Raw genomic sequence first — 26,350 nt, forward strand, 5'->3', positions numbered from 1 at the left:
GAAAAACAGCATTAAAAATAGCTCACCCTGGAGGAAGAGCTTACTGGCGTTTAAACGCCAGTAAGAAGTATCAAACTGGCATTTAACGCCAGAAAGAAGCATCAAGCTGGCGTTAAACGCTAGAAACAAGCACTAGACTGCCGTTTAACGCCAGAACAGAGCATGGAATTGGCGTTTAACGCCAAGAATGGGAGAAAAGCTGGTGTTAAACGCCAGAAACAAGCAGCAAGCTGGCGTTTAACACCAGACATGCATTCGAAGGGCATTTTGCATGCCTAAATGGAGCAGGCATGCTAAGTCCTTGACCCATCTGGATCTGTGGACCCCACAGGACCCCCACCTACCCCACCTCTTCTTCTCTCTTCTTCACACCTTTTCATAACACTCTTCCCCAAATGCCCTTCACCAATCACCTCCATACCTCTTCCCCATAAACTCCACCTACCTCCAAAATTCAAATTCAAATTCCTCTCCCTCCCAAACCCAACCCTAATGGCCGAAGCCTACCCCACACCCCTATATAAACCCCTTAACACTACTCCATTTTCACACATCACAAACACTACTTCCCCCTTGGCCGAATACACTCTCTCACTTCATCTCCTCCATTTTCTTCTTCCTCTACTACTTTCTTTTTTCTTTTGCTCGAGGACGAGCAAACTTTTTAAGTTTGGTGTGGTAAAAGCATTGCTTTTTGTGTTTCCATAACCATTAATGGCACCTAAGGCCAGAGAAACCTCAAGAAAGAAGAAAGGGAAGGCAATTGCTTCCACCTCTAAGTCATGGGAGATGGAGAGATTCATCTCTAAGGTCTATCAAGACCACTTCTATGAAGTTGTGGCCAAGAAAAAGGTGATCCTTGAGGTCCCTTTTAAGCTCAAAAAGAGCGAGTACCCAGAGATCCGACAAGAGATTAGAAGAAGAGGATGGGAAGTACTCTCCAATCCTATTCAACAAGTCAGAATCTTAATGGTTCAAGAGTTCTATGCAAACGCATGAATCACTAGGAACCATGATCAAAGTATGAACCCAAACCCAAAGAATTGGCTTACAATGGTTCGGGAGAAATACTTAGATTTCAGTCCGAAAAATGTAAGGTTGGCGTTCAACTTGCCAATGATGCAAGAAAACGCACGCCCCTACACTAGAAAGGTCAACTTTGATCAAAGGTTGGACCAAGTCCTTTTGGACATATGTGTGGAAGGAGCTCAATGGAAAGTTGACTCAAGAAGCAACCCGGTTCAATTGAAAAGGCATGACCTTAAGCCCGTGGCTAGAGGATGGTTGGAGTTCATCCAACGCTCTATCATTCTTACTAGCAACCGATCTGAAGTAACTGTGGATCGGGCCATCATGATCCATAGTATCATGATTGGGGAGGAAGTGGAAGTTCATGAGATTATACCTCAAGAAATCTACAAGGTGGCTGACAAGTCCTCCACTTTGGCAAGGTTAGCCTTTCCTCACCTTATTTGCCACCTCTGTAATTTGGCTGGGATTGACATAGAGGGAGATATCCTCATTGATGAGGACAAGCCCATCACTAAAAAAAGGATAGAGCAAACAAGAGATCATGGACCTCAACAAGAGCATGAGGAAATTCCTTACCATGAAATCCCTGAGATGCCTCAAGGGATGCATTTTCCTCCACAAAACTATTGGGAGCAAATCAACACCTCCCTAGGAGAATTAAGTTCCAACATGGGACAACTAAGGATGGAACACCAAGAGTACTCCATCATTCTCCATGAGATTAGAGAAGATCAAAGAGCTATAAGGGAGGAGCAACAAAGGCAAGGAAGAGACATAGAGGAGCTCAAGAACACCATTGGTTCTTCAAGAGGAAGAAGACACCACCCTCACTAAGGTGGACCCGTTCCTTAATCTCCTTGTTCTTATTTTTCTGTTTTTCGGTTTTTGAGCCTTATGTTTTATTTATGTTTGTGTCTTTATTACATGATCATTAGTGTTTAAGTGTCTATGTCTTAAAGCTATGAATGTCCTATGAATCCATCACCTCTCTTAAATGAAAAATGTTCTAAAAACAAAAGAACAAGAAGTACATGATTTTGAATTCATCCTTGAAATTAGTTTAATTATTTTGATGTGGTGACAATACTTTTTGTTTTCTGAATGAATGTTTGAACATTGCATATTTTTGAATTTGTTGTTTATGAATGTTAAAATTGTTGGCTCTTGAAAGAATGAGGAAAAAGGAGAAATGTTATTGATAATCTGAAAAATCATAAAATTGATTCTTGAAGCAAGAAAAAGCAGTGAATACAAAAGCTTGCAAAAAAAAAGAAGAAAAGAAAAATGGCGAAAAAAAAAGAAAGAAAAATAAAAAGCAAGCAGAAAAAGCCAGTAACCCTTTAAACCAAAAGGCAAGGGTAAAAAGGATCCAAGGCTTTGAGCATCAGTGGATAGGAGGGCCCAAGGAAATAAAATCCTAGCCTAAGCGGCTAAACCAAGCTGTCCCTAACCATGTGCTTATGGCGTGAATGTGTCAAGTGAAAACTTGAGACTGAGCAGTTAAAGTCGAGGTCTAAAGCAAAAAGAGTGTGCTTAAGAACCCTAGACACCTCTAACTGGGGACTCTAGCAAAGCTGAGTCACAATCTGAAAAGGTCCACCCAGTTATGTGTCTGTGGCATTTATGTATCCGGTGGTAATACTGGAAAACAAAGTGCTTAGGGCCACGGCCAAGACTCATAAAGTAGCTGTGTTCAAGAATCAACATACTGAACTAGAGAATCAATAACACAATCTAAATTCTAAGTTCCTATAGATGCCAATCATTTTGAAATTCAAAGGATGAAGTGAGATGCCAAAACTATTCAGAGGCAAAAAGCTACTAGTCCCGCTCATCTGATTGGAGCTAAGTTTCATTGATGGTTTGAAATTTATAGTATATTCTCTTCTTTTTATCCTAATTGATTTTCAGTTACTTGGGGACAAGCAACAGTTTAAGTTTGGTGTTGTGATGAGCGGATAATTTATACGCTTTTTGGCATTATTTTTACATAGTTTTTAGTATACTTTAGTTACTTTTTATTATATTTTTATTAGTTTTCATTCAAAAATCACATTTCTGGACTTTACTATGAGTTTGTGTGTTTTTTGTGATTTCAGGTAATCTCTTGCTAAAATTGAGGGACTTGAGCAAAAATCTGATTCAGAGGTTGAAGAAGGACTGCAGATGCTGTTGGATTCTGACCTCCCTGCACTCAAAATGGATTTTATGGAGCTACTAAACCTCAATTGGCGCGCTCTCAATTGCGTTAGAAAGTACACATCCAGCGCTTTCCAGCAATATATAATAGTTCATACTTTGCACGAGTTTTGATGACGCAAACTGGCGTTCAAACGCCAACTCCCTGCCCTATTCTGGAGTTGAACGCCAGAAATAGGTTGGAAATCAGAGTTAAACGCCAGAAACAGGCTACAACCTAGCGTTTAACTCCAAAAAGAGTCTCTACACATGAAAGCTCAATGCTTAGCCCAAGCACACACCAAGTGGGCCCAGAAGTGGATTTCTACATCATTTACTTATCTTATGTAACCCTAGCTACTATTTTAGTATAAAAACTACTTTTAGTGATTTATTTCACATCTCTGGTTGGTATTTGACTAATTTTATGTTTAGAGATCACGTTTAGGGGGCTGGCCATTCGGCCATGCCTTGACCTACATCACTTATGTATTTTCAACGGTAGAGTTTCTACACACCATAGATTAAGGTGTGGAGCTCTGCTATTCCTCATGAATTAATGCAAAGTACTATTGTTTTTCTATTCAATTCAAGCTTATTCTTATTCTAAGATATTCATTCACACACAAGAACATGATGAATGTGATGATTATGTGACACTCATCACCATTCTCACTTATGAACGCGTGCCTGACAAACACTTCCGTTCTACATGAAAACAAGCTTGAATGCATATCTCTTAGCCTTCTGGTTCAGGATCAGAGTCTTCGTGGTATAGGCTAGAATTATTGGCGGCCATTCTTGATATTCGGAAAGTCTAAACCTTGTCTGTGGTATTCCGAGTAGGATCTGGGAAGGAATGACTATGACGAGCTTCAAACTTGCGAGTGTTGGGCGTAGTGACAGACGCAAAAGGATCACTGGATCCTATTCCAACATGATCGAGAACCGACAGATGATCAGCCATGCCATGACAGCGCATTTGGACCATTTTTACTGAGAGGACGGGATGTAGCCATTGACAACGGTGATGCCCAACATACAGCTTGCCATGGAAAGGAGTATGAATGATTGGATGAAGACAGTAGGAAAGCAGAGATTCAGAGCGAGCAAAGCATCTCGATACGCTTATCTGAAATTCTCACCAATGAATTACATAAGTATCTCTATCCTATTTTATATTTTATTTATATTTTAATTATCTTAAATCCCATAACCATTTGAATCTGCCTGACTGAGATTTGCAAGATGACCATAGCTTGCTTCAAGCCGACAATCTCCGTGGGATCGACCCTTACTCACGTAAGGTTTATTACTTGGACGACCCAGTGCACTTGCTGGTTAGTTGTGCGAAGTTGTGAAAAAGAACTAAGATTATGAACGTGCGTATTAAGTTTTTGGCGCCGTTACCAAGGAATGAACAGTCACGATTTCGTGCACCAATATCATTCATTGACAGCTTGCTTATTATGCTATCAAAAGTCTTCTTGGGTAATCCTTTAGTTAGAACATCTGCTAATTGTTCTGTGGTTGGAACATATGAGATACAAATCTGTCCTCTCTCAATCTTTTTCCTGATAAAATGCTTGTCAACTTCAACATGTTTAGTTCTATCATGCAACACTGGATTATGAGAAATAGAAATTGTAGATTTGTTGTCACAATACAACCTCATTGGTGGAGAAATGGAAACGTTTAGTTCTTGTAGGATTTACCCATAGTGCTTCACATATTCCATGAGCCACTGCTCTAAACTCAGCTTCTGCACTACTTCGTGCCACAACACTCTGTTTTTTACTCCTCCAACTAACCAGGTTTTCGCCAACAAAAGTACAATACCCAGATGTTGACCTTCTATCCATGACATTACCAGCCCAATCCGCATCTGTATAAGCTTCTACTTGAAGATGTCCATACTTTTTATAGGGTAACCCTTTCCTAAGTGACCCCTTCAAGTCCCTTAGGATTCTAAAGACAGCATCCATGTGTTCTTGACCAGGTGAATGCATAAACTGGCTTACCATGCTCACAGCAAAGGCTATATCCGAACGTATATGGGATAAATAGATTAGCCTCCCTACCAACCGCTTATATCTCCCTTTGTCTATTACATTTTCTAGTTCAGCTGGCTTCAATTTTAAATTAGGCTCTATAGGTGTTTCAGCAGCTTTACAACTAATTTTGTCTCTTTTAAAAGACCTAGATGTACTTTCGTTGGTTCATAAAAATGCCTTCCTTAGACCTTGCAAATTCAATTCCAAGAAAGTATTTTAATGAGCCAAGTTCTTTGATTTCAAATGCTTTGGAAAGCTTATCCTTCAAGTCTTTTAGCCCCAAAAAATCATCACCTGTCAGAATAATATCATCCACATATACAATTAAGATGGCAGTTTTATTAGCTGCTGAATATTTATAGAAAAGTGTATGGTCAGCTTGGCTTTGAATATAACCAAGTCCCTTCACCACCATTCCAAGTCGTTCAAGCCAAGCTCTTAGGGATTGTTTCAATCCATAGAGAGATTATTTTTAGTTTGCACACTTTATTCCTCTCTAGTTCAGTCTCAAATCCAGGTGAAAGTTTTATGAACACCTCTTCCTCTAGCTCCCCATTTAGGAAGGCATTCTTTATATCCAATTGATATAAAGGCCAATTGTAATTCGCAGCAAGAGATAAAAGAATTCGCACAGAGCTAAGTTTGGCAACTGGAGCAAAAGTCTCTCGATAGTCTACTCTATAGGTTTGTGTATATCCCCTAGCTACTAACCTATGCTTCCATCAGCATTGCACTTGATGGTAAAAACCCACCTGCAGCCAACCAATTTTGTATTCTGTGGCAGATCTACAATCTCCCAAGTTTTATTCTTCTTGAGTGCATGCCACTCTTCCATCACTGCTAATTTTCAGTTGGGATCATCTAGTGCTTCCTCTATGTTTCTAGGCTTAAACAAATTTGTAATTTTAGAAGTAAAAGCTCGATATTTTTTAGAGAGATTTTGGTAAGAGACATAATTGAAAATAGGATGGTTGGTGCTGGTTTTGAGTACCTTTTTGGTGCAGGTTCTAGTTTTTTTCCTAAGGGCTATTGGCAAGTTATTATTAAAAGTGACAATTTCAAATTTACCTGAAAGTTCCTGAAGTACTACAGTTGGGCCGTCTTCCGGATTTTTAGATTGGGCTGGTCTCTAGTCTTCTTGGGATATTTCCGAACATAACACTGAAGCTCCTTTTCTGATTGTGGTATTTCTTTTTCTGTTTGGATTCCAACTAATTCTGGCACAATTTCAGAATTGATTTCCACATCTTGTTTTGCAATTGTTTCAGAATTTACTTGATTAGTGAAATCTGTATCCTCAATATGTAAAATAGGAGTGGGTAAAAGTTCATGCAAAAAATTTTCTTCCCTTAGACTCTCCCCTTGAAGAGAATTTTTCTGAAAAAAAGTTTCATGTTCCAAAAAAGTAACATCCATGCTTACATGAAATTTTTTGGTGTGTGGATTGAAACATTTATAACCCTTTTGACTTGGAAAATAGCCAATAAAAATGCATTTTTCTGCCCTTGGATCAAGTTTACTTCGATATGAAGGTGTATGTAGAAACACAGTGCAACCAAATACTTTTAAAGGTAAGTAAGAATGCAACCTACATACTGAAAAATTCTTTTTGAAAGTATCCAACGGTGTGCAGTAATTTAACACACATGTGGACATTCGATTTACGAGTGATACCTAGTCATCTTAGGCTAGTTTCACAATCCTTTTTCATCAGTTTTTACTTAGTTTCAAGTACTTTCTTAGGCAATAAGTAAGCATTTGGATGAGTAATATATGCATGTCCTGATTCAATCAAACATTGTTAATTATGAACATTTTCATGAGTTTAGTGCAATAATTACTTGATGCAATGAATGATGCATTATTTTGTGATTATGGCAAAGCTTTGATGTATTTGTTTGGTTGATGATAGGTAAAAAGAGGCAAAGGAAGGGCAGAGAAGAAGCAGAAGAAGCAACGTTGGTAGCCCAAGTTGGCTCACCAACGTTGCCCATCAACGTTGCAAAGAAGGAAGAGGCAACGTTGGTGATCAAAGTGGGCTCACCAACGTTGCCCATCAACGTTGTGCCAAGCATAAGGAGCAACATTGGTGGCCCAAAGTTGGCTCACCAACATTGCCCACTAACGTTGCCAAGCATGAGGAGCAACGTTGGCGGCCCAAAGTTGACCTACCAACGTTGCTACATAAAAGAATGGTGCCAACGTTAGTGTGATAACGTTACTTCAAGTTAGCACACTAACGTCTTCGACAAATTCATGAATTGAAGCTTGAAAATATTGGCGGCGACGCATACGTGTGGGTGACGCGTACGCGTGAGAGTGAAAAATTAACAAGTCATGCGTGCGCGTGGGTGACGCGGATGCGTGAGAAGAGCGTTGACACACTAACGCTATGTCATCAACGCTTGTATCAACGCCAGCAATGAGGGTCACACGTACGCGTGACTAGAAGAGCGTTAGTGACAAACGTTGGTGTATTAATGCCAGTACCAATGCTAGTTTTCAGGGGCACTCATGCAAACTTAGTGCATTAACTTCAGCGTTAACTTCAAGAGCCACTCCAGGCTTACTTCAACCAAGGCCAAAAACCCCATCCAAGTACTTGAAGACCCATTTGAAGATGAGAAGAAGAGTATATATAGGAAGAATTTTGAACTTGAAAAGGAGGCTGGAGGATTAGAGACTCCAGAGCTCTCACAACCTGGAGGATTAGAGACTCCAGAGAGCTTAGTTTAGCATTTCTCAGTTGTACTCATTTTACATTCTGCAACTTTCTTTTTTGTTTTTTATTGAGTTTAGTCTACTTTCATGCCATTTCAAACACTTCTTCTTTTCTGCAATTTTACATTTTATTTTGTATTGAGTTTAGTTTATTTTGATGAAATTTCAATTTCTTGCTCTTGTTCTTAGAGCAATGATTAACTAAACCCCAATCATTAGGGAGAGGAGCTCTATTGTAATTCCAATGAATGAATGAAATTCTTTTTCTTCTCAATCCGCTTGTTGTAGCTAAGAGGTAACTTCTATGTTTATTTTGATCTATTCACTCCGGAAGGAGGTTTAGATCCATTGAATTTCTATGTGAGCCTCGGAAGGGGAATCATAGAAATTAGAATTAAAGCTCTTTCTCTCACAACTCTCTTGATCAACACCATTCGAGAGGAATTGAGACCTTGAGAGCTTGTGTGGCTTATAGATAAGAGAGATGCACTTAACCTCTTCTCATGACAATTAGATCAAGTAATTGGCAAATTGATTGTGTTTAGAGAAATTGGGATGTCAAGGAATTGGGACTCAATTAATTACAATCCGACATAGATCTACTTCATATGATTGAGAATGAAGTTGAAACCCATTGATTTATGATGGATTATGATATCTCCAATCCCTAATGAATCTTTCTCTTTGTTATTCTTCACTTTAATTACCTTACGTTCACTTTAATTGCTTTAAATTTTCTACTCTCTTAAATTCCCAGCACCCAAATCCTATTTACATTTCATGCAATTTACTTTTTATTGCCATTTACATTCTTGCTTTTCCTTTCTTGTTATTTAGATTTCAGCTCTTTTAATTTCTTCCTCTTTAAGTTTCAGTTCTTTACATTTCCTGCCTTTTAAGCTTCTGTCATTTACCTTTCAGCATTTAAATTTTCAGCACTCTAAATTTTGTTATTCTACTTTCTTTGAGGATTTATATTTTGTTCATTAAATTTCACCAAAACCTTCCAATATTCGCTTAACTAGACAAATCACCCAACTAAAGTTGCTTGATCCATTAATTCCTATGGGATCGACCTCACTCTTGTGAGTTATTACTTGACGATTTGGTACTCTTGCCGAAGGGGATTTATGTTGTGCAAATTTTCCGCGCATCAATAAGATAGGCTGTTGTTAGAACAGTATCTCCCCATAAATACTTTGGAACATTACCCTCAAACATAATGGCACGTGCTACTTCAAGAAGATGTTTATTCTTCCTTTCAGCAATGCCATTTTATTGGGGTGTATTGGGACATGTAGATTGATGTTGAATACCATTCTTTTGAAGAAATTGACTAAGATTTTTATTAAAGTATTCAGTGCCATTATTACTTCTTAATATTGAAATTTTTCTGTCAAATTGTGTTTCTACCATTGTTGAAAAATACTGAAAAATTTTTGAAACCTTAGATTTTTCATGCACGAGATAGATCCAACATAGTCGTGTGTGGTCATCGATAAAAGTTACAAACCATTTTTTTTTCAAATTGAGTTGATATTTTTGATGGACCCCATACATCATTATGAATCAAGTGAAAAGGTTTAGATACATGATAAGGTTAAGAGTAATAAGGAGCTCTATGGTTCTTTGAACGAATACAACTTTCACATTTAAGCAAGGAAGAATCAATATTCTTAAACAAACTTGGAAACAAATGTTTGAGATATAAAAAACTAAGGTGTCCTAGTCTATTGTGCCAGAGCATTATTTGGTCCTTTATAGGCATAGAACTTATACCACTAAATTCTTGAGCTATTTTATCCTCCGAAATATCCTCAAAATGATAAAGCTCATCCATCATCTTAGCACTGCCAATCATCTTTTCCGAGGTCCGATCCTGAAAAATACCATGAGTGTCAAAAAATGTCACAGCACAATTGGAATCCTTGCAGATTTTACTAATAGAGAGGAGATTACAAGAAAGCTTTGTTACATGTAGGACATTTGTTAGGTCAATATTTTTGGACAGTTTAATTGTACCTTTTCTAGCAATAGATAAAAAACTACCATCAGCAACTCTAATTTTCTCATTTTCAAACCAAGGAGAATAAGTTTTAAATAAAGGGGAGAGGCTGGTCATATGGTCAGATGCACCTGAATCAACAATCCATGGTACATTCAAGTTTGAGGTGCAGTTAAGGGACATAGGAATACTAAAATTACCTATTTGAGCTAAAGAACTAATAAGAGTACTAAACACAGAACTGAAATTTAACAACCTTATGAGTTGCTCAACCTATTTCTTACTCAATGATGATTTTTCAGCCTCATGAGCAGTTGGGATAGAGCGTATTTTTGGACCAGGTTTGCTGCCTTTAAGATGTGCTGGTTTTTCATGAATCTTCTAGCAGGTTTCTCGGGTGTGACGAGATTTATTGTAGTGGTGACACCAAAGATTAGAGGGGTGCTTCTGATTTGATGAACTTTTAAGTGCAGCTGGTGCCACTAAGAGTGCATTAAACTCCAAAGAAGTCTGTTCAGTCTTGCCTTTCTCCATCATCACAGCTCTACGAGTTTCCTCTCTTCTAACTTCAACAAATACTTCTCCAATTGAGGGTAGGATTGTTCTTCCAATATTTCTGCCATGAACTTCATCTAGTTCCACGTTGAGGCCTGCAAGAAACTGGAATATCCTCACTTCTTCCACTGTTTGTTGGTGGTGTTTGGCCTCCTTCTGTTTAGGATTAATGGCTGAGGAACTGTCAGTCATAGTTATAAATCAGAGGCACAGTGCAGAGATCTTGCTCTGATACCAAGTTGAAGTGTTTGAATATATTATTTTATAAAATGTACAGAGAATCAGCATCTTTATAAATGAATTACAGAAATAGAAATAACTATAAAATAGGAAACAAGAAAAAAATACTAGCCTAAAATAAATGAAAGATTTCTAATCATAAAATCCCTAAAATTAAGCTAAATTAAAAAAGAAAAAGATTTATAATTAATTCTATTTACATAAAAGATTCATGAAAGGAATTAGGAATCTGATTTTGATTTGATCTAGTCAACAAAAATGTATAGTATTAATATCTGGTACAATTTTTAAAATTAAATTGCAGCTTTCTAAAAAGTTATTTTAGTGTTTACAGAGAAGTTAAAAAAAATGGCTTCTTTCATAATAAAAAGTTTTTTTTATCACTCTTCTCTTAAAATAAGCACTTTTAAAATTAAAAAATTAAATACAAAATAATTTATTTATAAGTTACTTTTAATATAAACATTTATTATTTAAGCTATTTTTTCAATAAGAACTTAATTAAATTATTTATCCAAATTAGACCTATATATAAATAAGACATTAATTATTACTCTTTAATACAAATACAATTAAATTAAATAAAATATGGTTTGAATTCTTTAATAAAGAATAAAAAGAAAAAAAATATAGAAATACAGTTTTGTTTTCCCATTTGAGATAGAATTCTTCTCATCATTCTGTCTTTACATTTTAAAAAGAAATTATAATATTTTTCTTCACTTACGATGATATACTTTTTAACTTGTTACTTTTTACCCTTCATCATTAGCAATTTTTTTCATTTTTTTTTTTTGGTGACTGAGAAGTTTTTTCATATAAAAATATTTTTGTCAACTCTACTTTTTTTAAACTCTATGATATTCTGTTATACTAATTGTTAAGATATTTTTCTTTTTCTTAAAAATTTAAATTAATAAGAGAAAGTATATTAATAATTATATTTTTAACATGCTACTCATGCAAGATTTTCTTTAAATTTGTGTAAATTTTTTTTTATTTATCTTATACTAAAATTATTTTTTATAGAGTCAACAAAAATTAAACTCTAAATATTTAAATTATAAAAATTTTGATATTATATTAAAATACTACTTTTTTTTTTTTCAAAATTTAAACTAATAAAAAGAGATAATAAGTTATATGACTTATATCTCTGACACTAATTCTCTAACTCTGATGATAATAGCAGGAAAAAAATTATTTTATCTGATGATAATAATACACTGAAGATAATAAATCCCTTTATATCAATCCAAATAGAAAATATGCATCAAAAAGTAAAAAGTAGGAAATATACTACGCAAAAATTTCTTTTCTTTGAAGAGAATAATAAGCTGCTGTCTACATCCATCAACACTTTCACTGGGATTTATATTCTTGATGGAGAAAATTCTTAAACCATTTGGCTGCATCCTTTGGGTATCTCTTTAATCCATTAGCAAAATCAACATAGACGATCCCAAATTGAACAGTGTAACCATCGCACCATTCGAAATTATCCAAAAGCGACCATATAAAGTAGCCTCTCACATCGACCCCATTCCTACCAAATTTCAAATTATACAAAATGTAAACCATAGATTTAGTTGGTAAACCTTAATTAACAATTTGCAATTTGAGAAAAAAAAAATAACAAAATTACTACTCACCTCATAGCATTATGAACATGTGAAAGATGTTGAACGTAACAATCTATCCTTGTTTGGTCTTTGAGTGATTGATTTTCGTCACTAAAATTGTCATAACCTACAAATTACGTTAAAAAAAAAAAGTGTCATTAGTAATACGGTTTTTATTTATTTCTAAATAATATTTTGCATGTTGATGTACCATTCTCTGTTATATATATGATTGGGTTGTTGTATTTGATCTTGATGTACATTAATAATTCTTCAATTCCTTGAGGATAAAGGTATATCCAATCTGAAGCAGCCTACATATATAGAATATATAATTTATTTGAAGATTTTCATTTAATTAGTAGTAATAATAGAAGTATCAAATTTTAATGGTATATTGTAATTAATTAAGAGAAATATTAGACCTATCAGAATATATTATTTTTTATCATTATTTAACCATCAATTTAATTTTTTTAGTAGAATTTTTTTAGTTTAATAATTTAACGATATACTTTATTTCATATTTTTAAATATTAATGACTAATTGATTATTAAAAATAATGAATTTTGATAGATCTCTAACATTCTTATTAATTAATTCTTACCCTTGGCCCGATGGGTATTCCATTACGCTCAACTGATACATTATTGAAAATATGTCAATGCGAGGATTACTTTATAACAATACTATCATTGTAAAAATTAAAAAATTATAAAGGCATGCTATTATAATAAATAACATGCATGGTTCTGAGGATTATACTATAAATAAAGAGTATATTAGTATTAGAATTTATTCTGATATATATATATATATATATATATATATATATATATATATATAAAATACTAAATATACACTAAAATTATAATTATTATATATTTGTATATAAATATAAATATAATTTAATTTATTTTTAATTTATATTTTATATTTTAATATATATTTTATATTAATAACTAAGATATATATAATAGTTGTTTACTAAGTGGAAGTTAACAGTAAACCCTAATTGCATATATCTTCCTTTCTATTTCCAGGTAGCTCTGACTAACACTCTATCTAACACTAACTAACCAACTAACTTGATAACTAACTCTAACTAGACTACATCCTTTAAGAAAATTATATTTAATGCATGCATAATATATAGCTTACAGGTGAGGTCAGCACATGAGTCCGTAAGGTAGGTTTTATTTTGAGTTGGGCATTTGATATCAGCTGCATAAACTGAAGAGTAGTAATTTATTCCAATAAAATCAAAAGAATTTATCAACATATCTGATTCTTTTACGGTAAACTTTGGCAGTCTTTCTCCCACATTCTCAATCATTATAGCTGGATACGAACCAGAATGCAACGGTTCCATAAACCTATAGTAAACAAATAGCAAATAAAATTTGTACAACTTATACTTAAAACGCAAATATTTGAACTTAATAATAATTAATTAAGAACTTTATATTAGAACCTTTAATTTCTTTTCTTTTCTAATTCTTTTTACCAAGTGTTAATTTGGGTTTATAAATAAATATAGTTACCAGTCGAACAAGAAACTCATTGCTCTAGATGTTGCATCAATGTCTTCCTTGGATTGGGACAACGGTACAACCCAGTCAGTGCCATGAATGATCCCAATTTGTCCCATTTGTGTACCCTGGTGGAGATTACCGAAATTAGATTAATAAGTAAATTAGAGACTACTTATTTATTGAAAAGTATCATAAGAATCATTTTTTGCCATAATTATTAAATAATTTTGTTATTTTGATTCTTGAATTCATGATAAGTTAAGAATAAATATCAAATGTTATTATTTTCATAGAATGTATAATAATAAGAAGTATTTATTTATAGGCTAAAAGTACAATATATTTTTACTAAATAAATATAATATTCTGAAGATACTCAAATAATTAAATAAATATCATGAGTCAGGATCATCAAATATATATGATACCTGAATTTGATTTTACTAATAAAATATTAAAAAGAAATTTTAGAGTAAATTAACACATAAATCTTTGAAAATTTATATTTCATACAGATTAATTTTTTTTAAAAAATACTAATAAAATCTTTTAAAATAATAAATATAGATACATGACCTTCGAATTAACCCTTATGAATAAAGATAGAAGATTTTATTTAAATTAATTTGTCTATGTTTGCTATCATAAAAAATTTTATTAATTTTTTTCTAAGAATTAATCTATCTGAAATATAAATCTTCAGAAATTTATTTATCACTTTATTCATTATTTTATTTATATTCATGTTAATTAGTAACCCAAGCCTATACCAAGAAAAGTATTTTTCTATGGATTTCACCATGCTTGAGTAATATTAATGAGTAAGAACATCTATCTTCTTTAATATTCTCAATAAATATCACAAAATTCCTTTCAAAAATAAATAAATTAAATAAAAATATCTTATTTTTAATCTTAGAAAATTTTTACTACCTTTATTATAACATAGTATCAAAACTGCTATGATCAAAAGATTAAAAAAAAAATTTTGTGAGTAAAATAATTAGATATATATTTATTTATACACTTTTATATAACAAGTTAAATTTTTGGAATAAATAATTTTATTATCATAAAAATATCTAGAACGAAATAATACAAATAACATTTTTCAAAAAGAATGAAGAGGTGACCTGGTACTTTTCCCTAAAGAGTTTGACAGCAGAAGCATGGGCAAGAAGTTGGTGGTGGGTAACAATGTAGGGCTCAGTAGCTGAATCACCACCTGTGCAGTTCAAGTTTAGCCAACTTGAGCATCTTCCAGGAGCATATTTTCCAATTGTGTAACCCAATTTAGAGAAAATGGATGGCCCATTAAAGGTTATCCAGTACTTCACCCTGTCACCAAATGCTTTGAAGCATACCTCTGCATAGTCTGTGAAATCCTTCCTATAATGATGACAAGTTCCGAAACACATCATATGTATTTCCATTTCTTGTAATTTAAGAATTTTTTTTTTATGATTAATAAGTAGGGTTTTGCCTTGGTTGAGGATACTAAGTGAAAATTTTTAAATAAAGTTTCACTTGGCAAAACCCTAATGATTGTTATTTTTTGTGTCATAATTATATTGTTAATATTAACTTACACAATTTGAGGACTCAAAAAGCCACCATATGCATCCTCGAGACTTTGGGGATAATCGTATTGGAAAAGTGTTATGAAGGGTGTCAAACCTGTTGCCAAGCATTCCACAAATTTTGTCTTTAACATTCTTGTGAAAAAATAAAAAATCAAATTTTTGAAGCTACAACTACGAGTTGATCGATGAGTATAGACATTAATAAAAGACATGTATAAATTAAAGGTGTAGGATGATTTTTTATTTAATCCATGATTAGTGAAAAAAAAACGGGAGTGTCAAATACTTAGGCATGTGTAATAATGAGTATGATTGGATTGTAGTAAGTACAATTAGACTTGACCCAAATAATAAATATAGGTTTGATATAATTAGAAGTATTAAAAATAGAGGATTAAAAATTTAGTGAAAGAGAAATATGTGATGAATTGTGAAATATCTTAAGACACCTCTCTTCTCTCTAAATTTCCTTTCTACCCGATGAATTTTATCCTTTTTTATCTCTAATTCGTTCCCAAATTTTACTAATTGTTTTTCTATATCCTTACATCATGCAAATATTGCATCTTGTAGAATTATTATTTATGCACCAGCAGCAACTTGAAGGCTTAGTTGGCAATGAAATTAGAAGGTTAGAGAATATATTAGTTACGTGTACAAGGCTTCGCTGGTATAAGTTGAAGGAAGGATTAGAGATTCGCTGGTCTCGGTGATGACGTGATCAGATTTTTAGAGTAGCGGAGGTGGTATCTATAAAGACACAGTCTGATATTCAAGTCATAATGGATCTAAGAGGTATATGTTAGGATTGTGAGGGTGTAATGTACCTAAGGGAGCCCCTGTCTCCCTTTATATAATTTCTGCTGCTATCTTATCTTATCTTATTGGTTAAGATAAAGGAGGTATTCGAATTTAAACGTTAGTTAGAGATTGGCGATCTCTTAACCAATTTGGGCTGTGGTCAAGGCTTGGACCTGGGGACTTGGGTCATGGAGAGGCCGTTTGGGGACCCAAGGATCGGGTCCGAAATAGTTGTCCCCAGACCTGGAGAGTATGCTTGCTTAGTCTCATCGTTGGGTAAGCTCGTTTCTCCGTGGCATTAGGGTTCACGAGTCTTGCGTGGGAAGACAGAGCGTCATCCTTGCCTTCGGACGAGATTGGGATTTCGCGATGTTTGGTGTGCTTGGTTGCTTCGTTATCCGTCCGTTACTTTTCTTGGTGATGGGACTTTGTTCGTTGCGATTTCGAAGACATCATTATGGCGTTTAATGGGAGAGAGAAGGAAGGGAGGTTTTGCATTTTTTCCTTTTTGCCCCTCGTCCCTTGGTATTATCCATTAATTATTTTGGGGGTTTATTTCCTTGTTCTCTCGCTGTAACTGCTCATTTTTACTCTTTTGCAACTTCTTTGTCTGTGCTATCTTCTTCTTCCTCCGCTGTTGGTGCTACCGTTTGGGCTGATCGTTGCATTCCGCATCTCTTCTTTTTCATATCTAGCACATGTTAGTGCTCTTTCTTTATGCGTTTCCTTTGCTGAAGTTCTGTTTTGTATCTCCTTCATTTATGTGTTTTCGAATTTTTTTGTGTTTAGTGGTGTTGCATGAGTATCTTTAGTTATTTTTAGTTATTATTTCTTTGAATAAGGATAGTAATCTCTTATTTTTATTAAGATTTTCATGCTTTTAATCAATATTTATTGAAGTTTCTTTCTTTGAACAAAGTTAGTAATTTTTTCTTTTAATTGAGAATTTTGTTGCTTTAATCAATGCTTCTTAGAGTGGCTTTGTGCTTTGATAAGTGTAGGAAATTATTGAAAGATGTTAGGAAAAAATAAAGGAGAAAATGGTCAATCAAAGAAGTCTTTGGAAAAGCAAGGAAGGTGGCATGCAAGAGGAAGAAACCTCCCAGGAAGCAAAAGTTGGAAACAAGCCTAAGTGAAGTTCAAAGAGAATTTACAATCTTGACCTCTTCCTATTCCAATAGAGCTCCAAATGAGATAATTTCAATGGCGTTAAGAGGCTAACATCTAGAGTTTTCCAACGATATATAATAATCAATAGTGAATGCTGAATCTGAGGATGCAAATCACCAATCTTTGCCACGGGAAGAAAGCTGAGCAGAGTAATAGCGAGTCACTAACCTTTTCATACTCCAATAAAGATAACTTGAGATATATAAGTCCAAATGATGTGTTTTCAGCAACGTTAGAAAGCTGACATCCAGAGCTTTCTAATAATATATAATAGTCTATGGTGGACGTGAAGTTTAGGCCGTGAACAACCCTCATAGAATTAGCTCCCAACATAGAAGCGGTGTTAAACATGCCAGAACATAAAAGTGTGTGTTTTCAATAACGCCTTCAACCTTCTTTCAACCAAATTGCCAGATTGATCTCTTCACCTTTGAAGGAATATAACTTTAGCTACAGAAGTTCAAATGATACGCTTCTAGCGACGTTAGAAAGCTGACATCCAAAGCTTTCCAACGATATATAATATTTTATGGTGGACATGAAGTTTGGACCACGAACGACCTTCATAAAAACAGCTCTCAAACATACAAGACGTTAAACATGCCAAAAGAATAAAGCGTGTGTTTCAAATAACGCCTTGGATCCTTTTATTAGCAAAATGCCAGGTTGAGCTCTTCACCTTTGAAGGAGCATAACTTGAGCTATAGAGGTCTAAATGACGCACTTCCAATATTGTTGGAAAGCTGAGATCTAGAGCTTTCCAACAATATATAATACTCTACAGTGAACATTCATTTTGGACTGGCAGCGAAGCGCACAAACACGCCTTCAAGACTTCTTGGTGCTAAGGGTGGCGTTAAACACGCCAATTTTGTGAAGAGTTAGTCCTCTTTAACGCTTTTGATGGTTGCTTCCCCTGGGAGCTTGATTTTACACTAAAAGGTGGTGTTAAACACGTCACAAAGACAAGTCGTTAGTTTTCCTTAACGCCTTCGATGGTTGCTTCCCTTAGGAGCTTGATTTTGCTTTAAAAGATAGCGTTAAACACGCCAATTTTATTGAGGCGTGTGAGCACTTCAATGCCACGCACAAATTGGCCCCTGGAGCTTCATTTTTTCTTGTTAGAGTGCCGTACAACACCAATTATTAATGAAGAGTGCATGGCCACACACGCCTTTAACATTGCCAATCTTTGGAGTCTCCAATGCATGGTCAAAACTATCACCTAAGTCTACCTCATTTTCATGTAACCAAAGGCCACAAGTGACAAGTAATCAAGGCCACAAAAGAATCCATTAATAAAGCAAGAATCATCTAGAATTAGTCATTTTAATAAATTTGAATTTGATGTAATTTGTATTTGATTTTCATTTAAATTTGAGAAGCATTATAAAAGCCCATTTAGAAAACTTTGTGAGGGCCACTTCTACACACACCTTTTCATTCTTTTTTCATCTGTACATATTCGATATCCACTTTTCTTTTCTTTTAATTATGAGCAACTAAACTTTTCTCCATTAAGGGGAGAAGCTCTGTTAAATAATAATGAATTGATGATGTCTTCCTCTTCTTCTTGATTCAAGTATTGTTGTTTTAAGAAAGTTTTGTTCTTCATCATAAAGATTTAAATCTATTGGAAAATAGTTCAAATCTCACCTGAATTCTTTGAGAACTTGAAAAATGGATCATAATAATTAAACTTAAAACTCTTCTCTCACAATTCTTCTGATTTTGGATTTAGAATTTGATAAGCAAGTGGCGTTGAATCAATGTAAATCTAGATCTTAAGAATTATGTGGTTTTGAATCAGAAATTATGCTTTACCTCTTTTCATCAGCAATTAATAAAAAAATTGACAATTAATTAAGTCAAAAGAGATTGAATTACCAAAAAATTGAGATTTAATTATTTATGATTTGCCAGAAATCACACTTTGCATTATTGAAAAGAGAGTGGGTTTCATTGATCATGAAGATTCAACATCTCCAACCCTCTCTGTTACTGTTTTCTTATGATTCACGTCATTTATTAACTTTCTTTTAATTCTTGTCCTCTACTGCTTAACTCTAATTCTAGTCATTTAATTGTTCTTTTAATTCTCGGTTTTTAATATCTTCAATCTTTTCATTGTAATTTACATTTTGTCATTTATTATTTTTATTTAATTACTATTAATTAATTGTTCCAATTTAATGTCTTCTTCTATTATTCATTTACTTATGCTCCTTTATTTGTTTTCTGTTAAAGTCATTATAGCTTCATTTAATTGCTTTTATTTTCATTAAATTCTGGTGGTGTTATAGCTTCATTATAGTTCGGTTGGTGTTGAGGAAAAGGAAAAGCCAGCTGCAGTTGCATGATAGTTAGAGTGTAAGGGTGTGTAACTAGATTCTATTTGTATGATGGATTAGAAAAAACAGTATATAAACGAAAGAAAGAAAAATCGGTGAACGTAATAAGATACACATATGGAAATGGATCACTCAACACAAACCCAATTCCGGCGAAGTTAGACTCTCTCTAGAAAGTAATTATGCTGGAGCGCAGGTTGGGCAGTAAGCTTCGTTGATTTTCTTGCGCCACGTCGGAACGTATGGGCACTGCCTACTTGTTCGGATGGGTGTTCACCCCAAAGTGTTCCCGGACCGCCGCATGCATACATACGGGTGGATGGAACTATACTTTACAAAAGCTATTTAGAGCGATCCCCGTAGATTAGAGAACACTTAACAAGCCGTTAAACTTGTCATACACATATCGTACTGTGGGGGAGGCCACAAGGCCATTTTTTTTTAATAATGGAGAGAGTAAAATGTGATTTTTCACTATTTATTTTATAAGTGAGACCAAAATAAATATAAAAAAAAAATGAAGGATTAGAAATTATATTTTATATTTTCAATTTTTTTTTAACAATTAAGAGAATCTATTCTCTTTTATTAGAGAACTATTATAATTTATTATTTTTGTTATTAATTAATTATTAATATTTAAAAATATAAAATAAAATATATTATTAAATTATTAAACTAAAAAATTAAATTAATAATTAAATAATAAATAAAAATAATAAATTCTGATGTTCCTAATATTTTATATATATATATATATATATCAAACCTTTTCTTAGAATTTCATTGATGAGGTTGTTGTAATATATCATGCCTTCGCTATTTATTCCACTTGATAAGTTTCCACCTGTTATTACGTGATTATATAATAAAATAAATAGTAGTATAAGTTACAAAATCAGCGGTTGCCAAAGGATATATTATCACCAAACTTATGAGTTATGACCATCTTTTACTTTTAGTTTATCTTCTATATATATGTCAAAATTCATTTTAAGAGAATTTCAATTATAAATCAATTTCCATTTCGCGTTCAAAGTTCTTTTCTTTTGTCATAAGAAAAAATTATAAATCAATTTGAAGTGAATTTCTGTTTTAAGAAAGAAAAAAAAAAATAAAATTTGGGAAGAGCAGGAGCTTGGCTCTCAGAGAAAAAAAAAATTAAGGAAGCAAAATATACATAGAGCTTAATTACAAATCTCTATGTTCCAAAAAAACACCTCTAAAATCTAACAAAATCCTTAAATTGATCTGAATACTTCAAACAAATCATTGAGACTAAACTTTTAATTTCACTGAAACTACAACTTGTTATTAATTTTATCACTCTCAAGTTATGTGTCCCCATAATTTCTTAAAAACCATAGAAATTGTTAGGCTCTTCACCCCAAACTCAGAATTGAACATGTGATATATTCTATATATTTTTAAAATATTACACAGTACAGTATATATTTTAAAATAACTCTTAAGATTTGAGTCAGATTTGTTAAGTAGTTTTATGGATTTTAAATTTCATATATATATATATATAAAGAATAGATGACCTTGGGAATATGCATTATTAATTCACACCTGGTAGGATCCTTGACCATGAGATGGAAAATCTGTAAGCATCAAACCCTAATTCCTTCATTATTTGTACATCCTCCTGAAGAAAGAAATATTTTCACTTCTCTCAGCCAGTAGTGAGCTGCTTGAAATTAACCAGCACTTGAAAAGGATACGAAATTGTTCATTTTTTTATTAGAACAAATTAAAATATAGTTTTGTTTTTCTTTCAAAAGAAAAAATGATTTCTGCCAATACCCCTTGTGGACCATGTTCCTATATTTGGGTGATATGAGCTGTCTTGAATAGAACTAGGCAAATACAAATGTTTATATATTATATATATACCTTGAAACGATGGTATGAATCAACCGCTATCTCTCCGCTGCTCTCATCCTTTATTTTATCTGCATAGGATTCACAAAAGTTGAAAATAAAGGCCACAAATATTATAAGTATACTTAATAAAAAATATTAATTCTAATATAATTATATAACTCAACAAGAATTAAAATATTTAAAATATAAAAAGTTAAACGAGTTCGATAATTATGATCATAGTTTTTTTTTTATAATAAAATAATTCAAAAATGATATCATGATCCTTTGGATGTGGATCTATCCATAAAGTAAGCGAAAATTTTAAACAGATATCTACCATGATCTGAGTCCATTATCACCAGTGTATGCTATGCTCTAAAAATCAGTCGCTAGAAGCGTAGAACCAAGTAAACCAAGTGACCCAAGTACTCCCTCATGACCAAACTATATTAATTATTAAGCACTTATATCATATTGATATTAAAATAAATAAAATATTATTTGAAAATATAAATTATTTTATATAAAACTTCAAATCCACAAAAGTTATAGTTAAAACCACATTGTAATTTATTACTATTTTACTTAATAAAAAATAATACTATTTTGTTAAATTTATTCAAATCTTTTATAACTATATATGTAAATATTTTAACTTAAATATTATAAAAAGTATGTTTATATTATGTTTTAATTCTTTTATTTTTATATACTATATAAATAAATAAAATAAAAATAATGAAATTAAGTATGCTCTACTAAATTCAAAAGAAAAAGATCAGAGAGAAATTCCTTACTTGGATATTTCTTTGTGAAAGTGTCCCATATACTTGGACCTTTACCTCCTTCATTCACTGCACCTTCATACTTTTCATGAAAAAGAGAAAGAAGGGGTGAGAGAAAGAAAAATACAGGACATTTAATTGAACCCAAGTGACACTAAAACTTTCTTCCAAACAAAACAAAATAAAAGAAAGAAAAGCATAGAGCCAAACCCGCTTTTTTTCATTCTTTCTCTTCTTTTTATTTTATTATCTTTTGAAATTCTAAAATTGGATAAGTAAATTAAGCTATATGTTAGAAATAATGAAAATTGAAGTGATAATTTTATTTCAATCAATTAAAATTTTTAAATGGCATTATTATTCTCAATATACAATAATATTTAAGACGTTATAACTAAACTATATGAAATGAACTAAAGTACAGTTGCTTGTTTGGTATCTATTATATATTATTAATTTTATAATTAAAATATGTTATATGTAATTTTTTTATTATAATTAAAATCAAAATTTTTATTTTAAAATTAAAGAGTTTTTGGTTTTTTTTTTTCATTTTTTACCTACTCTATCTTTGTTATATATCATTATGAATGACTAATTACGAAATTGACAATTAAAATATGTAACTTTAATTACAATTAATATTGAAATTGAAATATAATTACATTATATTACTGATTTAACAACTAAAATATGTCATATGATACCTCTTATTAAAATTGAGATGAAATATTTCTCTTCAAAATTAATCAACTTAGTTTCCTTCCTCTATTCTCTTATTTACATCTTCCCTTCTCTATTTCTCTTTATCATTCTCAAACTACATCTAATTTATAATTTATATTTTATATTATTAATTTGACAAATTAAAATGTATCACAAAATATTTAACAAACTTCTTTTTTTTCTTTTTCTTTATCTTTCTTTCTTTTTTCTCTCTCATTATTCTCATTCTCTATCTCTTTGCATTTCTGTTCTATACAAATAAAATTAATAAAATAATATAATTAAAAATATCTCTTAATATTATTCACATAAAAATATATTATTATTATTATTATTATTATTATTATTATTATTATTATTATTTTTTTTTTTAAATTTTTATCGCTTATTTTTTAATTTATATTTTTTTTTCTTTCTTCAAATATAACATGTATGCATATTATCAGTACTTGGTTCAAGAGGCGAGATAGAAATTTGGGAACAAGACGTCTTTAGAATGAGAAATAGAGATACTGGAAAGGGAAAACTATATAACTTTTTCTCTAATAGAAAATTCTTGTATTTATTATTATTATTATTATTATTATTATTATTATTATTATTATTATTATTATTATTATTATTATTATTATTATTATTATTATTATTTCAAAAGTTAGAGATATTGGAAAGAAAAGTAGATAATTTTTTTATTATTTTAAATTTTTCATTCCAAACATTATACCACTAATTAAGCTAAGATAGAAATGCAGCTTTATTTTTGTTATTATGTCAGGCAGTATAGTGGTAATAAGTCAAACCTGATATGAAGAAGACGATGTACCAAATATGAAGTCCTCTGGGAAGGTGCTTCGTTTTAGAGAGGTAGTGTCATAATAATACTTAAAAGTTTCTCCCGTAACCGCAGAATAATGAAGAAGCAAAATATTGAGTACAGATATAACCAGGAAGTACACAATGAAAATGTTTGACCACGGAATTGCCATCGCTGCCTTTTGATACTCAACAACTCTTTCTCATATGGATGATATATATATATATACACTACGTACTAGCTATACCTTTCTTCTGTTTCGGCATCGGTATCGGCGATTCCCTCGTTTTAATTAATCTAATGCAACTTCTCAAATCACATGTTTCTAGAGTAAAGTCTATCTTTTTGTGTAGGAGGTTCGAAGTTTAAAAAATTCTCATTAAAGTTTAATTTATTTTAATTATATATTTGATAATTAACATTATTAACGAAGATGTCAACTGGATAATTCTATACTAAAGTGTCATTAACATGTGACAATCTTACACTGACGTACATCAGTATAAGGTTGTTGTGTTACATATATATTTTTCACACTTAAAAAGATATAATTAAAACATATTAAAATATTAAAAATAAAATCAAAATCAAATGTTAAGAATAAAATTAAAAATAAAAAAATTTTGAAAATAAAAAATATGCTTATAATTAAGTGAATAATTTTGTAAATAAAAATTATACTGTAAATATTTTTAAAATATAACCATATTTATTGAAATTTATTTAATATAGTATATAATTGTTTCAGCCCAATCCAACAAAGGCTGAGAATTTATTTTATGTTTACCAACCTGACAGGTTGTCGACCTATATGCGTGAAGACGACTGTGCGTTGCTCTATCTCCCGAGGGAAATCTAGACAACTAGCAGAAGCTTCCAAACGGACGGGTCTGAGTCAGAGGTCCACCCGAGTACAAGGTATAAATGGGGAGGGACCTACCTTCCCCCAAGGTACATCATTTTGACCCTAATTAGCCATCTTATCGTACGAATACTTACTTTGTTATCGGAGTGTCCCTACAGGTGGCCACACCCCCGACCCACCGATGATCGCGGCAGCAGCTCTCCTCCCACAGCTCGTGTTCAGGTCCGAATACCTCTCCATTACTAGTTGTTGCTCTCGATCCGACATCTAATCGATTCGTCTAATCGAACTCAAATCATAACTCTTTTCTTAATAAATCAAATTCAAAATAAAATCCTTTTTCTCAATAAATTAAACTCAAAACATAATACTTTTCTTAATAAATTAAACTGAAAACATGACTCTCTCGGTAATACTTTTCCACCCTTTCAGCTTGTTTTGGGCTCTTTCAATAACGGTCTTGAAATTATCTTTTTCTTTTTTGTTGTTGTACGTTTATCATGGCCCCAAGATACCTCCTTAGAACATTGCTTTCCTTGAGTTGAGTTCTGCTAATGACATCCTGTTTGATTTGAGGTGTTGTGTTTTTGGAGAACACTATGGTATATTTGTCTTTATTGACTTTTATCCTTGCCGCAGTATGAAAATTATCCAAAATTTATTTAATTTTAGTGATCTGACTAATAGAAGCTTCCGCGAATAGAAGGAGATCATCCGTAAGCATAAGGTGAAAGATTTTTGGGCTATTTCTCCCCACCATGATAGGGTTTAGTTCCCCTCATCCACTTCTTCTTCAATATGCTGAGATAGATAGTCCATGCAAATCACAAAGAGATAGAGAAGTATGGTGTCTCCTTGCCTTACACCCTTACTAGGTGTCAAATCTTTGGTTTTGCTTCCATTCCATAAGATATTGTAACTGACCGAATGAACCCCTCCCATGATGAAGTTGATAAACTTCGTACCTTTGCTTGATAAAACTCCAATTAATTCTGTCATATGCCTTATCAAAATCAATCTTGATGGCCATGAATTCTCTCATCCCTTTTATCCTTTTTATTATGCATAAGCTCTTTCGCAATAAGAATTTTATGCTGAATGTTTCTGCCAGGTATGAAGCTTGATTGGTATTGAAAAATTCTTTCATATAGAATGGGCTTTAGTCTCTTCACCAAAATCTTAGACAATATTTTATATCTCACATCGCAGAGGGATATGAGCCTAAATTGAGCAATAGATTTCATATTCTAAATTTTGGGGATAAGAGTTAAAAGAGTGATGTTGGATTCTTTGATGAGATTTGGGTTGTTCCAACATTTCTTGATGTGGTTACACGTCTTCCTGCTTAAGAGGTCCTAGCTGTTTTTGTAAAAAATAACTGGAAAACTATCCTCTCCTGGTGCTTTGAGAAAGCCTATGTTGTAAAGGAATTTTTTAAAC

The 26,350-nt window shown here is 32.5% G+C and overlaps 1 protein-coding gene across 1 annotated transcript; it reads right to left on the minus strand.

Annotated features, from left to right (window-relative positions):
* Positions 1–12,147: 12,147 nt before the first annotated feature.
* Positions 12,148–24,217, minus strand: LOC107611363 (beta-glucosidase 12-like). The gene is made up of 13 exons (XM_088507755.1): positions 24,032–24,217; positions 22,518–22,587; positions 21,748–21,806; positions 21,424–21,499; positions 20,618–20,695; positions 15,533–15,620; positions 15,077–15,332; positions 13,953–14,068; positions 13,570–13,784; positions 13,016–13,047; positions 12,619–12,721; positions 12,438–12,534; positions 12,148–12,331 (listed from the first exon to the last, which is right to left on the minus strand). Exons 1-13 carry the CDS (start codon positions 24,215–24,217, stop codon positions 12,148–12,150), a joined length of 1,560 nt encoding a protein of 519 aa, XP_088363881.1.
* Between the last annotated feature and the right edge of the window lie 2,133 nt (positions 24,218–26,350).

Source organism: Arachis ipaensis, chromosome B3 (genome assembly GCF_059453495.1).
Source record: "Arachis ipaensis isolate K30076 ecotype BB chromosome B3, ASM5945349v1, whole genome shotgun sequence".
Taxonomy (NCBI): Eukaryota; Viridiplantae; Streptophyta; class Magnoliopsida; order Fabales; family Fabaceae; genus Arachis; species Arachis ipaensis.